The sequence below is a fragment of the Thalassophryne amazonica genome, chromosome 9 (genome assembly GCF_902500255.1).
Source record: "Thalassophryne amazonica chromosome 9, fThaAma1.1, whole genome shotgun sequence".
Lineage (NCBI taxonomy): Eukaryota > Metazoa > Chordata > Actinopteri > Batrachoidiformes > Batrachoididae > Thalassophryne > Thalassophryne amazonica.
In genome coordinates, this window is record NC_047111.1 from 29,037,755 (window position 1) to 29,054,533 (window position 16,779).

General features: G+C 41.1%; 1 protein-coding gene across 1 annotated transcript in view; it reads right to left on the bottom strand.

Annotated features, from left to right (window-relative positions):
- Positions 1–10,175: 10,175 nt before the first annotated feature.
- The window catches only part of LOC117516945 (probable C-mannosyltransferase DPY19L4), a 41,088-nt gene continuing 34,484 nt past the window's right edge, over positions 10,176–16,779 (bottom strand). The window contains exons 17-19 of the mRNA XM_034177834.1: positions 13,536–13,668; positions 11,576–11,734; positions 10,176–11,243 (exon numbers count right to left, since the gene is read on the bottom strand). Of these exons, the coding sequence (XP_034033725.1) occupies positions 11,079–11,243; positions 11,576–11,734; positions 13,536–13,668 (457 nt within the window). The 3' untranslated portion in view covers positions 10,176–11,078. The remainder of the gene's footprint in view (positions 11,244–11,575; positions 11,735–13,535; positions 13,669–16,779) is intronic.

Consider the following 16,779-nt stretch of genomic DNA (forward strand, 5'->3'; position numbering starts at 1 on the left):
TATTAGCACGCGGCCGCGCCCTGACCTCGTTGCTACGACGATGCCAAAATGTGGATTCTGATACAGAATTACTCAATGCAGTTGATGAGATGGAAAAATCTGTGGGTCTGCTCACAGAATTTTGAGTTTGTCATGAAGATGCTGTTGCTACGGTAAGCTTTGACGAGCCGACTACACTGATTCGGAAAGTAGCCAGGCAGAGAGGCATCTCATCCAGGTCGAATTACTTACAGAAAAATAAACCGTGCAAATGATGGAATTGGATTGGAATGGGAATAACCCCCTTGTGTTTGATGATTTGCATACATTAATGTTGGATTACGATCGCAAATATCCGTTTTATTCAATTTCCATTAAAACTCAATTTGCGACCATAAAATCCAGCATTAACGTCCGTAAATCATCAGACACAACAGGGTTATTCCCTAAATTTTCATTTTCTGAAATACTTTAAAAAAAATTACATTTTTCAAGATATTTGGTTTATTCATTCACAGCTATGAGTTAAGAAAAGCTATATATCTGGTTTCTAAATTCTAACAACTGCAAAAATTTCTAACCTCTGCATTCAATAGACATTTTGCTTCAGATTCATCTCATAAACTAAAATAGTGTATTGTTGAGAAAGGGACACAATGTCTGATAATGTCATTTTATAATCACTATGCAGTGGAAATGTACTTATATCAACTTTGTCCATGAGAAAATGGACATGTGTTATTTGCTTGTGGATTGTCTTCTTACAATTAATTTACAAAATGTGCTGGAGCTTGAACTATGCATTTCTAACATGAAAAAAATCATGATGTGTCAAAGTTATTTTAGAGCAAGACAGCAATTATAAAATTTATAAAATATATCACACATCCCCAACACTAAAATATTCTCAAAATGTCCTCTCCTATATACATATACAGTGCACCTGGAAAGTCTTCACAGTGCTTCACTTTTTCCACATTTTGTTATGTTAAAGCCTTATTCCAAAACGGCATCAATTCTTTTTCCCCTCAAAATTCTACTCACAACACCCCATAATGACAATATGAAAGATGTTTTTTTGTTTTTTGTTTGCAAATGTATTAAAAATAAAACACTAAGAAATCACATATACATAAGTAGTCACAAAAGTATTGCTCAATACTTTGTTATTGCACCTTTGGCAGCAATTACAGTCTCAAGTCTTCTTGAATATGATGCCACAAGCTTGGTGCACCTACAGTAGTGTTCAGAATAATAGTAGTGCTATGTGACAAAAAAAGGATTAATCCAGGTTTTGAGTATATTTCTTATTGTTACATGGGAAACAATGTACTAGATTCAGTAGATTCTCACAAATCCAACAAGACCAAGCATTCATGATATGCACACTCTTAAGGCTAATGAAATGAAATTTGGGCTATTAGTAAAAAAAAAAAAAGTAGAAAAGGGGGTGTTCACAATAATAGTAGCATCCGCTGTTGATGCTACAAACTCAAAACTATTATGTTCAAACTGCTTTTTTAGCAATCCTGTGAATCACTAAACTAGTATTTAGTTGTATAACCAGTTTTTCATGATTTCTTCACATCTGCAAGGCATGGAGTCAACCAACTTGTGGCACCTTTCAGCTGTTATTCCACTCCAAGATTCTTTAACAACATTCCACAATTCATTCACATTTCTTGGTTTTGTTTCAGAAACAGCTTTTTTGATGTCACTCCACAAGTTCTCAATTGGATTTAGGTCCGGGTATTGGGCAGGCCACTCCAAAACTAATTTTGTTGGTTTGGAACTGAGATTTTGCTCGTTTAGTGGGCTTGGGGTCATTGTCTTGTTGAAACACCCATTTCAAGGGCATGTCCTCTTCAGCATAAGGCAACATGACCTCTTCAAGTATTTTGACATATCCAAACTGATCCATGATACCTGGTATGCGATATATAGGCCAACACCATAGAAGGAGAAACATGATGCTTGCACCACCATGCTTCACTGTCTTCACTGTGAACTTTATTAGTGAATAGAATAGCCCTCTGTCACTGAGTAGATGATGATGACTCCAGGTTGGATTTAGTTGAGATACTGGGGCGCATTCTCGCAATTGGCTAATAAGGCCAATTCTGGAGTGGCAGGCTCAGCCGCACATACTGCATGTGTCGATTCCAGTGTGATCAGACTGATGTGTAGATCTTTCAGCTCTCCCGCGGTGGTGTTTCCAGTGAGCCTCTGCTGGGCTGTCCTCTACTCGGACCACCTATCAACTGCATTTTTCCATGCAGTACAGCTGTGTGTGTGTGCCATATTCTCCCAGGTGTTAGTTGATGTGCCAGCCTTCTTTAAGTTGTCGTGTGGCACATCCTTGTACTGCAATCTCTGTCCACCTTCTTTGTGCCATCCTGCAGAGTTGCCAGTTCAGGATATCCTTCGGCAGGCATCCATCCATCATACGGACGACATGGCCTGTCCAACCCAGTTGTGCACTCAGGACAATGGAAGATGTTTAACACATCCATGTTGGGTACCTTGTCCTGCCAAGTTAGGTGCATTAAGGTCCGTTGTTGGAGTTTATCTAGTTGTTTAAAAGGAACCCCAACTATAACATCATATTTGTCAAAAAACTGAAACACTGACGTCTGCTATTATAATATATAGTTAGAAGTGCATAAACAAGTCTTGAATGATATAAAATTGCGTTTATCACGTATTTAAATACAACGCGGCCGCCATGTTTTTGCCTGCGCAATGCATTCTGGGAGTGATGACATGGAAAGGTTTCTGAAATCTTTCATGCAAGCGAAAACAGTGTTAAAGCTAGTTCTTCTACCGAGATAAAATGCCACATTGCGCGGCTTTTGGATGCAATTTTCAGTCTAAGGGCAACAAAGAAAGCGAGGTAAGCCTTCATTGCTTTCCAAAAGAAAGAAAGTTAAGGAAAAAGTGGGAGGATGATTGTGGAAGAGTGCAGTTGCCGAAAGACCCACGGCTGTGCTCACGTCACTTCAACACGGATACACTTGAGGTTTTTCATTGACCTCAGCTAATGAGGGAGCTTGTTGGTGTTTCTGGATACAAATGATGTCTTAAACCAGATGCAGTGCCCGTCATATTTCCCCACAAGAAGAAAAATCGTCCACGAGTAACTAGTGAAAATAGGACTAAAACACGCAAAAGAGCAACAGATGCTCTCTTTCTCTGTCGGCATCAGCAAGCAGCCCCCACACAGACAAAAAAAGCAGATCACAGACATGACACAAAACTAAAGTCATTTCAAATGGCAACTTTCTGGCTTTAAGAAACACTATAAGAAATCAGGAAAAAAGAAATTGTGGCAGTCAGTAACGGTTGCTTTTTTAGATCAAGCAGAGGGAAAAAAAATATGGACTCACTCAATTCTGAGGAATAAATTATGGAATCACCCTGTAAATTTTCATCCCCAAAACTAACACCTGCATCAAATCAGATCTGCTCATTAGTCTGCATCTAAAAAGAAGTGATCACACCTTGGAGAGCTGTTGCACCAAGTGGACTGACATGAATCATGGCTCCAACACGAGAGATGTCAATTGAAACAAAGGAGAGGATTATCAAACTCTTAAAAGAGGGTAAATCATCACGCAATGTTGCAAAAGATGTTGGTTGTTCACAGTCAGCTGTGTCTAAACTCTGGACCAAATACAAACAACATGGGAAGGTTGTTAAAGGCAAACATACTGGTAGACCAAGAAAGACATCAAAGCGTCAAGACAGAAAACATAAAGCAATATGTCTCAAAAATCGAAAATGCACAACAAATGAGGAATGAATGGGAGGAAACTGGAGTCAATGTCTGTGACCGAACTATAAGAAACCACCTAAAGGAAATGGGATTTACATACAGAAAGCTAAACGAAAGCCATCATTAACACCTAAACAGAAAAAAACAAGGTACAATGGGCTAAGGAAAAGCAATCTTGGACTGTGGATAACTGGATGAAAGTCATATTCAGTGATGACTCTCGAATCTGCATTGGGCAAGGTGATGATGCTGGAACTTTGTTTGGTGCCGTTCCAATGAGATTTATAAAGATGACTGCCTGAAGAGAACATGTAAATTTCCACAGTCATTGATGATATGGGGCTGCATGTCAGGTAAAGGCACGGGGAGATGGCTGTCATTACATCATCAATAAATGCACAAGTTTATGTTGATATTTTGGAACTTTTCTTATCCCATCAATTGAAAGGATGTTTGGGGATGATGAAATCATTTTCAAGATGATAATGCATCTTGCCATACAGCAAAAACTGTGAAAAACATTCCTTGCAAAAGTCACATAGGGTCAATGTCATGGCCTGCAAATAGTCCAGATCTTAATCCAATTGAAAATCTTTTGTGGAAGTTGAAGAAAATGGTCCATGACAAGGCTCCAACCTGCAAAGCTGCTCTGGCAACAGCAATCAGAGAAAGTTGGAGCCAGATTGATGAAGAGTACTGTTTGTCACTCATTAAGTCCATGCCTCAGAGACTGCAAGCTGTTATAAAAGCCAGAGGTGGTGCAACAAAATACTAGTGATGTGTTGGAGCGTTCTTTTGTTTTTCATGATTCCATAATTTTTTCCTCAGAACTGAGTGATTCCATATTTTTTTCCTCTGCTTGGTCTAAAAAAGTAACCGTTACTGACTGCCACAATTTTTTTCTTGATTTCTTATAGGGTTTCTTAAAGCCAGAAAGTTGCCATTTGAAATGACTTTAGTTTTGTGTCATGTCTGTGATCTGCTTTTTTCTACAAAATTAAACAACTGAAATGAACATCCTCCGAGGCCGGTGATTCCATAATTTTTGCCAGGGGTTGTAGTCAGGGTCCTTTTAAGGGGTCATACTCATACAATAAAGTGGAGAACGCCACTGTGCAATCTACCTTAAATTTGGTGGTAAGCAGTGGCGGTCCTAGCCTGTTTGGCGCCCTGGGCGAGCAACCCCACCGGCGCACCCCCCCCCCCCCCCCCCCCCCCCCCCCCCCCCCCCCCCCCCCCCCCCCCCCCCCCCCCCCCCCCATGCAATCTCGGCAGCAGGGCATACTGCGCTACTCCACTTGGGGGGATAAGCGCCCTCTGCCTGCTATGTGGTGCATGTATCTTTCTGCCATTGTCTGACAGACAGGTTTTAACCGGAGGATCCCCCCACCATCACAGGCACAATCAGAATTTCTTTTCAATTTTTATTTGAAAAAATGTGGAAGAAACTTAAATATTACTATAAACATAACAAAAAAACAAACTGTAATACTGGGTAAGTTAAAAGTATAACACACAAATAAGAAAATAAATAATGTAGAAATAAATACAAAAAATAAATAAAATAAAAATATTACTGTAAACATATCAAGACAAAAATAAACTGTAATACTGTGTAAGTTAAAAGTATAAAATACAAATAAAAAATAAATACTGTATCCTACATTAATAATAATTCAATAAGAGATAATGATTCAGTAAGAGACTACTAACACACTATAACTTTTCAAACAAGAAATACAAAATAAAATGTACAAATGAACATTGTAGAAAACCTATTTGCTCGTATTGTACTTTGAATAACAAGATATAGTTTAATGTGCACATCAACTGTCACCTAAATGTTGACCCCTCCTCGCCTTCCTTGATGCAAAATCATCAATAATATCATCATATGAAATCTGCTCAGCAACTGCATGGTTGATACTGATGACTGCCAGGCCACTGAGGCGTTCTTGAGACATAGTAGACCTCAGATATGTTTTTATCATTTTCAACTTCGAAAAGCTTCTCTCTGCTCCAGCCACCTTGACAGGAAGGGTAACTGCTATTCTAAGAGCAGTCCACAAATTTGGATAGATTTCTGAGAGGTCACTCTCATGGACAAAGTTTAGCAGCTCAAGAGCAGTCATAGACTTTGATGGCAAATCAGGCAAGTTCCTGAGTTCCCGTACAAGTTCTCTGCCATCCAAGTCTGAGTTCCCAATAAAGTGCAGCGTTGTACTCAGGGCATTGCATTGTTCTGTGAGGTCTTCATCTGAAAGTTTTGGAAAATTTGTGAGCACCCCAAAATTCTCTCCCACATTTTGCAATGTGGCAAATCTTTCCTGAATGGCAGACACTGCAGCATCAACAACAACATTAGAAAAGATCACCTCCAGCTTCTTAAGAGCATCACTAAAAGGCTCATCAAAAGATTCATAAGAGAAGTGGCACTTTGTGGATCTCACCCTCTTCTGTTGGAGAACAGCTGCTACATTCATGTTCTCACAAATGTCCTTGGCTGACACTTGTGCAGATGCAAACCCTGTTGCCCTGTAGTTATGCAGAGCACTTCTGTCTTTTTGAGGAGACTGACTGACCCCCCGCCCTGGCCCATCTGACATCAAGATGCATGTCAGGAGACTGCATCAGCTTGCTTACATGTTTGATCTGACTGAGGATGTCATACCACACCACTGAACAAATACTGAAACGGTATGATCCTACCTCCTCAGATAAAGTCTGGGCCTCAATCTTTATGGCAGAGTCATTGGTGTTGTCTCTGACTTCAATCAAGGCCTGTCTCACTTCACCAGCTTGAAAACCTCAGGGGCTCCACACAGTTGATTTTACTCTCCCACCTTGTTTCTGTCCACATCTTCAGAGCAATGCTCACGTTTTTGCAGTATGGCCCATCTCTGTGTGGAGGCTGAAAACAATGTGTAAAGCTTTTGCAAAATCCCAAAGTAGTTTGTGGCATCAATGGATCCTTTTGCAGCATCTGCCACAACCAGATTTAGTGTATGAGCTCCGCAAGGAACAAAAAGAGCTCTGAGGTTGACCTGAAGAAGCCTAGCTTGAACTCCCTTATTTTTTCCTCTCTTGTTGGCCCCATTGTCATGTGACTGACCTCTGCAGTCCTCAAAGGAAATTTTGAGCTCTTCTAGTTTTTTCAGAACCAAGGAGGCCAAATGCTCCTGTGGATTTTTCTGCCTCCAAAAACCCCATGAAATGCTCCTTTATTTGGGGCTTCTCCTTCAGTGAAATAATTCTAATCACAACAGACAACTGTTCAATGTGGCTGATATCTGGAGTGCAATCAAGAATTATAGAAAAAAAACTTTGCCTGTTTAAACTCACTAACAATTGTTGAAATTGTTTTGCTGCTTAACAAACCAATCCATCATTTTGTATGTGGTGACTGAGGTAGCTGTGGTGCTTGCAGGTCCCTTTCTCAACACGGTTCAGGTGTTCTTTCATTATAGGGTCAAATTTTGCCATCAGTTCAACCTCTTTCAGAAAATTGCCATTTGATGGTGAAAACAATGCTTCTGTGTGTCCCCTAAGTGCCAAATTTCTACCTGCTAGAGACTCTCTCCATCTAACTCTCTCAGCCTCCAAAAGTGCCATCTCCTTTTTATCAATTGTTGCCTCTTTTTTCATCCTCACTGCCAACTCTTTCCATACTTTCAATGAATTTTGGTGTTCTGGGCTGTTGTCATGTGAGGTGAGCAGAGAACTGGCATTTTTCCAGTCTGTGAGACCTGAATTTGTTAGACTTGTGTTCCTTTTAGAAAACAACTTGCAACAGAAGCAGAAAAGGCTGTTGTTTTTTTCTGAGTACACCAACCAGCTTCTCAGCATCTTTTCACCACTTACTAATGTCTTACAAAATACTGGTGGGACTTCTTCCATCGCCTCGTTCTTTGGAAAAACAAAGTCAGCTGTTGCTTGACTTGGTCCTCTGCAAACCAACAGTGTGCGAATGTTCTCAGTCAGAACTGAAGGCCAGTCAGCGGGATCAGTAGGAAGGTGCTCATCAGCAGCAGAACTTGGTGGGAATTCAGCTCCTGACATTTCTATAATGACAAAACATTTGTGTCAGTATACACTAACACCCACCTGAAGATTCCTGGTAGGATGTAGATGTAAATGGGTCTTCATCCTGACGATCAAACAACATATGTGGAGACACATTTGTGGGGGAGGAGGAGGATGGTTCCTGTTCCTGAGGCTCCAAGTCCACTGCTGAAGATAGCTGTTCAGCTGAAAAAGTGGATAGCTCTTCATCCTGGCCTGTGGCAGTGGGTGCTCCAAAATATTTCAGAAGTGCCCCTGAATTTGCATCAAAATACCAAACATAAAAACTCTCATACACCATCAATTGCATCATCATCAAACATTCATAATTCTGTCCCTCATGGTTATTTAATAGGCTATAAAACCTTTGTTAAGAAGCAGCCTAATGTACCAGAGTAATTACAGCAGGCTAACACAGCTTTTCTCAACTAATGTGATTAAGGGACTGTCATACTGACAGAAAATTGCTAACAACTAAGACAAAAACAAATGAGCGTATACATATATTTCCAATTTATGAAATTCAGAGTAGGAGAAATTATTGAGGCGTCTAAACATACATGGTCCAAACTACATCACAAAATGCTGTTTGTTAGTTCAAGAAGAATTTCGATCTAATATTTTCTGCTCTGCTGCTGTTAAATCTTATGTAAAAAGTCTATCTTGCAGCAGCAGGTTACAGCCTACGTAACACATTTCACACAAGAAATGACAGCTTCTGCTTACCTTTATCTTTTGCTCGCTTCTCTTCTTTTCTTCTTCCTAAACTGCGCACCTGACGGCTTTGCCCTTTCTTTTCCATCTTCCATAATACGCACTGAAGAGGAATAGGTTATCACCCCCGCCCATCCCCAGGGTTGCCAGATTGACAGTTGCCAGCACCAACACAACAAAACCTCCTCCAAACCTCCAGAACCTGTTACCTGTATGTCAGACCATGGCAGAAATCTACATGCACCAGCACCACACAGCAGGCAGAGGGCGCTCATTACCCACAAGTGGAGTATAGCGGTAGGCACTGCTGCAGTGATTGCAATGCGTTTGGGGGACTGGGGGTCGTTCATGCCACTCCAGATAAGATGCCGCCCTGGGTGGCTGCCCATATCGCCCATATCAGAAACCGCTTCTGGTGGTAAGTGGTAACAAAAGCAGGTTACTGAGTTAAGCCTGGTCTCCTTCTTGTAGATTGATGATTCTATGTAGACTATCTGAAGGCTGTTGTAGAACTTGGGTCTTTTACACTGATTGTTTGGCCATAGTTCTGAGCAGCAAGTACAAATCGGATGCAATTGGTTGCAGGTCCCGTTCTGTGTGAGCTGCTAGGGCACAGTCATCTGTCAATTGAAGCTCGTGAATAGGTGTGCTTTGTCTTTGTCCTGGCTTTTAGTCTTGCAAGGTTGAAGAGACCTCCATCACACCTGGTCTGGAGGTACACACATGCCTCTTCATCTTTGCACGCTGCCTTAATCATCGCTGCAAAAGAGCCCAAATAGAGTGGGAGTCAGGACACAAGTTTATTTGATTCCATTTGTCATAGAAAATGGGTCATAGTTGCTAATGGCTTACATGGCTCACAGGTCAGATAAGAGGGCTCCTTAGTAGAAGTTGCTCAGGCCCCCGGGGAGGTCAAGATGAGATATGGATACAAAATTTTCATATTTTTGGGATGTACCATCTAATTCATTACTTTCAACTGTATTAAAAGATGAGAAACTAGAATGTGTTACTCTGTAAGCAGGACAAGTGTCATTAGACCACAGAGTGAGAGTCAGCCAACCAGTCTTCCAACAAATGCCTCCTTGTATACTTTTAGGGCCATTACCTGCTTTCCAAGGTCCTTAAACAGCATAATGTTTGCATCAAGCCACCTGGTACAACTCCTCTGGCCAATTTTCAGACTGCACTCAGACATTGAAGTTCTCCTCCTATGGACAATTCCAGCACAATCCAAAGCAACTTTGATGGTTTAATAGTGGAAGAACTCCCATGTTCCATTGGACTCTCCAGTTGTTTGTATTTAATGGTATTTATACAGTGAAAAAACTTAGAAACCATGTTCAGAAACTTGTCTGTTACACTTTGGTCACACTGGGAGGTCAAAGACTGAAGAACCAACATGGAATCAGTTTAAAACATCAACAAATCAATCACTGCACAAAGGTTTTAGGCACTTGTGGAATAAATGCCATCAAATCAAATCAATTTTATTTATATAGCGCCAAATCACAACAAACAGTCGCCCCAAGGCGCTTTATATAAAAAGGCAAAAGCCATACAATAATTACAGAAAACCCCCAACAGTCAAAACGACCCCCTATGAGCAAGCACTTGGGACACAAAATGAGGACACTTCCAAAAATGCCAGGAGCAGTTTTTAATTTATCAATAAACAAAGTGCACATATAGAAATGAAAAGAAAAACAAACAAAAACCCAAATCCAACCAGTATGTGGGCATGTCGACCCTTTGCCTCTGAAACAGTGTTCATTCTCATTCACCACATATTGACTGATGGTTAGTTTTAAGAAGTCACAGAGTCTGATCCATGACACACACCCAGACACTCCATCTCCTTCACTCAGCTTCTCGATGGCTGCAATCAGTGCGTCCATCCATCCCACAGACGTCACAGCTTCGTCTGCGAACCTTTTCTCACTGACAACACCTAACCCTACCCAAAAAAGTGTTAGGAGCCAAAACACATCCCCTGCTGAACACCAAAATCCACTGGGAAGAACAGAGACTGCCCCCCGTGCTGCACAGCAGTCACAGCGCTCGAGAACAGGCCGGCTGTGATGTCCAGCAACTTGTTGGCCTCCTGTGGATTCTCAGGATGACCCAGAGAGAAACTATCAGCCAAAACAAATACAGACATATGTGTGTGTGACTACTGAAGTGCCCTTCAGCAAGACACTGACCTCAAGCTGTTCAACCTCGAGGCATGTTTCATCCATGTCAACATGGCAAAAAAGATGTAGTAAGATTATACAGGATGACTGTGGGTATCTGGACGATACCAGTAAATCCAGTGACGTTACATTATGACCAGCAGGTTGTGTGATTTCTGCTTCATTTAAATACTTGAGAAACACTGGATTTAAAAAACAGACTCTGGAGCACAGTTTACTGATGACGTGGTAGATTTAAACTTGAGGACGTGACAAACTGCACCCGCAGTATATGTGCAGGTTTGACCCCCAGGGTTTGACTGTCCACCACTGAACTCCTGCAGCGCCTCGCGCACATGACAAAGAAGCCGCTGTCAGTACTGAAACGAAAGGACAGAGTTCACTTTGTAGACGTGGTACGAGCGGCTCCAGTAAACTCTTGTAAAGTAGTTTGTGTAGGGCGAGTAATTCATCTTTATCTCCTGGCAGAATCTTCCGTGTCTGGAGAAGGAGTGCATCTCTCCTTTGTCGTACAACACCTGGGACAAGAGGACACAGGTTCATGTTATAACATTAGCCATCTTTAAATCAGTACATTATTTTCCATCAAATTTCTATCAGTCTGTTAGGCGTGTGTACGTCTGTCTGTCTGTTCCCTCCCAACTAACTTGAAAAATCTGGGGGCCAGTCTAAAGGAGGCACAAAATGGGATTTTTGTCTGTAAACCTACTTAAGTCAAATTTGACATGATTATGTCTCTGGCTAAAGACCTGAAATAGTTTTGCCTTGAGTACTCAAATCTACTAGTCATGAGACCATGTTAGGTTTGACAAAAAGAGGGTGAAAATAAGGATGAAATATCTGAACTTACATGTCCATTTGAAATGTCAAGCAGGTCTTTGATCCTACAGCCTTTATTAATGATAAATTCATTGCAAATGGACTCCTCGATGATCACGTAGTTTGTCTTGTGAGAGGTCAGAATCTTATAGATGTCCTCTGGAGACCTCATTGCATACACCTGGTAAGTCTACAGGAAGAAAATTAAAGCAAAACAGTGTTTGGTCATACTACATATTTAAACTCGGACATTTTCAGTTTATGAGGACCACCTACAACATGACTTTCAAGCTTGCACTTTTAAGAGCAACAAGCATTTTAAGAGCAACAAGCAAACCTAGGCATTTAAAAAGCCAAAAACGTCTGGTTCATGGAGCCTGTTTGGCTATCACTAACAGACAGCAGGTGGCAGATAAGTATATAAGCAAAACGAAGCAGCTTTTAATATTTATCTAGTGCATTAAAATTAAGCCACATTTCATCAGTTTGTCCCCATTACATTACGTTTTAATTTTTAAGACTCACAAGCAGATTGGGGATGGACGTCTATTGGTTCATTCAGTCACATGCCTCGGCTTCCCAAAAAGCTTAGGAATAATTGGTAAGCTGTTCAAGGAAATCATGCCTATAAGACTGTACCCTTCTTTAAAATGGGCCATGCTGGTTGTTTTAGCCCAATAAGTAACATTAGCAGATGCTGCATAGTAAGTCTCTTGGGCTGCCCCCTTGTTCTCTCTTGGGTTCACCACGGCAAATCCAAGGTGGATCTGCATGGTGATTTGGCTCAGGTTTCACACCGTAAACAAAACATGTGGCAGTTACACCATTTTAGAAATTAAAGTTAATCGATCATTTCCTACTACCTGTATTTTCACCCGCTATCAGTTCATTTATTCTTACTATAGCTTCCCCAGCGGAACCACATGGTCTTCAGCTACTCTCACACAGGAGTGCGCACAGTGACTTAGCAGCTAACACTGCTGGACTATACTCACCATGCACACACCTGCATTCACCACCAGTTATTTTTTCTTGCTTATTAAATCAAAATGCATGACATGAATCGGAAAGAAGCTTGTGTGACACTTGTATTACTGCAGTACCGACATCAGATCACGTGCGTGCTATGTTGATGCCATCACTGATTGTCCCTAATGGAACTGCTTTTTCTTTTTTTCTTTTCTTGTTACTTCTTCACAGGACTAAAGAAGTGGTTTGAGAATGAAATCTTGGTAGATATGATTATGTTCCCAAAAGAAAACACTATTTCATGTCTGTTTAATCTACCTAGAAATAGATCAGACAATTAAAACTCTCGACTTGTTTGTTGTCAGAATTTTCAGCATTGAAGAATTAACTGAACAAACTGGCACCCAATGAAAACCAAAAAGTATTTTGACTTTTTTCCAGTTGTAGGTTTTTGAAAACTATACCAACACTATACCAACTTATGCCAACTTTCTGTACGTGGTAAACAGTAAAACAGGTCACCATGTTGTATTTTCAGGGACAATGCCTCTCCGGTGTTCCCTCAAATACAACAAATGTCTTGGTTTTGGAATCTTGAGACATGATAACAAAAGGAAAGACTGCATTTCTATAGCGCTTTACCATCTCACAGATGCTCAAAGTGCTTTCCAATACTTTTAATTTATTTTCCGTACAATGAATTTTATTTATACAGCACCAAATCACAACAAAGTTATCTCAAGGCGCTTCACATGAGTAAGGTCTAACCTTACCAACCCCTAGAGCAAACACAGGTGACAGTGGTAAGGAAAAACTCTCCCAATGATGCCTGACATTTACTCCCCAGCCAAAACAAGAACTCATTTTGCAGCTGGGTGGACTGAGACGATGCAGATTAAGGTCTTGTCCAAGGACACAGGCAGCTAATCAGGAAGGGATTCAAACTCAGGTCTACATATTGCAGATGAGGTCCTTATCCACTGAGCTACCTGCGCAGCTCTTTCACTTAGTCGGGCACTTACGTCTTCACTCCTCCTCAACAGGCTGACGTCTGAATAAAGCGGCAAACTGGTCACAGTTGCACCTGAACACATCTTCACTGATCCCATCAGGGGAGGGCTGCCGGCAAACACAGCTGCCTCTGGAGGTTGTGCCCTATAAGGAGAACAGAGTTTAACCGGCCGTGCTGGTCTGAGCTGTGTGTGCATGGTTCTCAAGACCAGGCACCTAAGTGGCTCTACTCTACTCTTTTCTACTCTCCTATTTTACTCTTCCTTTTTTTTTGTAAAAGATAGAGAGGGCTTCGTCCGGTTAGCCCATGTATACCACCTCCGTGAAGTTGGCCCCCCACCAAACGCACATCGAAACAAAAACTATGTCATGTGTTTGTGCTGCTTTGTGCTGCAAAAAGTTTCATTTGTGCTGCTTTAGTTTTCGAGATATTAACGATTCTTTTATAGGTCAACCAGGGGTCACCCAACCCCCCGTGACGCTTAAAATGGCTCCAAAATGGACAAAAACGGTGTCAATCGTTTGTGCTGTTTTGTGCTGTAAAAAGTTTTGTTTGTGCTGTTACTGTTAATAAGATATTAGCTATTTTATTTTGGCCGATGACGTCATTCATTCATACGCTCATTCAAGCGCCATAAATGCAAGAAAACCTTTTGTTATTTTTATTCATCTGCAATGTCTTGCCTTAAATAATTTATGTTTAAGATTTTGAATGCCTCTGGTCTCTGAGATAATCAATGTTGTCGAAATAATGTCTTCAGGTATTGTAATTATGTATATGTGTGTCTGTAAATATCGTATATACTTCAATAAAAAAAGAAAAACTACATAAAATATATGCATTCCATTTCTCTTGCTTTGTGCTGTGACTATTCTGGTAATTCTAGCATATTTATTGAAAGTATTAATTTTTTAAAAAAGAGCCGTGGGACAACCCAATAAAGTGCAATGTCACTACAGGTAAATATATCCATCCCCCTGTACAATCAGGACACTTATAAATTCCTGACGTCGAAGCTGACGTCGTGTCAGCTTAAGGCAATATTTTTAATAAAAAATGGAAAATAAAAATGCAACCGTGTACTGTTGTTCTTTTAGTAGCAGTCATCAGTCTGAGAAAATTGAAGTGAAACTGAAGATGCAAATGTTATAAAGACATCACCAGATGGCGCCAAATACTTAGGTTTTCGATATTGTTGAAGCTCGTTGATAAAAATTGCAGTTTTAAATTTTACAGTTTCATCGCTCCACGGATCAAATGCCACGTGAACGTAATTAATCAAGTTTCTCCTTAGGCTTGCCTTAGGCTGACACGACGCACCCAATTTATTAAGTGTCCTGATTGTACAGGGGGATGGATATATTTACCAGTAGTGACATGCACTTTATTTGGTTGTCCCACGGCTTTTTTTTTTTATTATTATTATTAATATGTTTAATAAATATGCTAGAATTACCAGAATAGTCACAGCACAAAACAAGAGAGAAATGGAATGTATATATTTACGAGGGCTGTCAATAAAGTATAGGTCCTTTTTATTTTTTTTCAAAAACTATATGGATTTCATTCATATGTTTTTACGTCAGACGTGCTTGAACCCTCGTGCGCATGCGTGAGTTTTTCCACGCCTGTCGGTGAACGTCATCGCCTGTGAGCACTCCTTGTGGGAGGAGTCCGTCCAGCCCCTCGTCGGAATTCCTTTGTCTGAGAAGTTGCTGAGAGACTGGCGCTTTGTTTGATCAAAATTTTTTCTAAACCTGTGAGGCACATCTGAAGTGGACACGGTTCGAAAAATTAAGCTGGTTTTCGGTGAAAATTTTAACGGCTGATGAGAGATTTTGAGGTGATACTGTCGCTTTAAGGACTTCCCACGGTGCGAGACGTCGCGCAGCGGTCCCAGGCGCCGTCGTCAGCCTGTTTCAAGCTGAAAACCTCCACATTTCAGGCTCTATTGATCCAGGACGTCGTGAGAGAACAGAGAAGTTTCAGAAGAAGTCGGTTTCAGCATTTTATCCGGATATTCCACTGTTAAAGGAGATTTTTTTTAAAGAAAGACGTGCGGACGGGTCAGCGCGTTGGGACGCAGCCGGCGCGGTGCGGTGGCACAGGAAAAACACCTCCGTGTTGATAACCATTTGTAAAATCCAGGCGGCTTTTGATGGCTTTCAGTGGAGTGAGTATATGAGAAATTGTTTAACAGCTGGACATGTTCCAACTTGTCCTTAAGGCTTCCAACAGAGGTGTTTTTCCTGTGGCGGAGCGTCGCGGCGGCTGCGAGCCAACGCTGCAATCCGTCCGCACGTCTTTCATTAAAAAAAATCTCCTTTAACAGTGGAATATCCGGATAAAATGCTGAAACCAACTTCTTCTGAAACTTCTCTGTTCTCTCACGACGTCCTGGATCAATAGAGCCTGAAATGTGGAGGTTTTCAGCTTGAAACAGGCTGACGACGGCGCCTGAGAGCGCTGCGCGACGTCTCGCACCGTGGGAAGTCCTTAAAGTGACAGTATCACCTCAAAATCTCTCATCAGCCGTTAAAATTTTCACCGAAAACCAGCTTAATTTTTCAAACCATGTCCACTTCGATGTGTCTCACAGGTTTAGAAAAAATTTTGATCAAACAAAGCGCCAGTCTCTCAGCAACTTCTCAGACAAAGGAATTCCGACGAGGGGCTGGACGACTCCTCCCACAAGGAGTGCTCACAGGCGAATGACGTCACCGACAGGCGTGGAAAAACTCACGCATGCGCACGAGGGTTCAAGCATGTCTGACATAAAAACATATGAATGAAATCCATATAGTTTTTGAAAAAAATAAAAGGACCTATACTTTATTGACAGACCTCGTATGTAGTTTTTCTTTTTTCTATTGAAGTATATACAATATTTACAGACACATACACTCAACAAAAATATAAACGCAACACTTTTGGTTTTGCTCCCATTTTGTATGAGATGAACTCAAAGATCTAAAACTTTTTCCACATACACAATATCACCATTTCCCTCAAATATTGTTCACAAACCAGTCTAAATCTGTGATAGTGAGCACTTCTCCTTTGCTGAGATAATCCATCCCACCTCACAGGTGTGCCATACCAAGATGCTGATTAGACACCATGATTAGTGCACAGGTGTGCCTTAGACTGTCCACAATAAAAGGCCACTCTGAAAGGTGCAGTTTTGTTTTATTGGGGGGGGATACCAGTCAGTATCTGGTGTGACCACCATTTGCCTCATGCAGTGCAACACA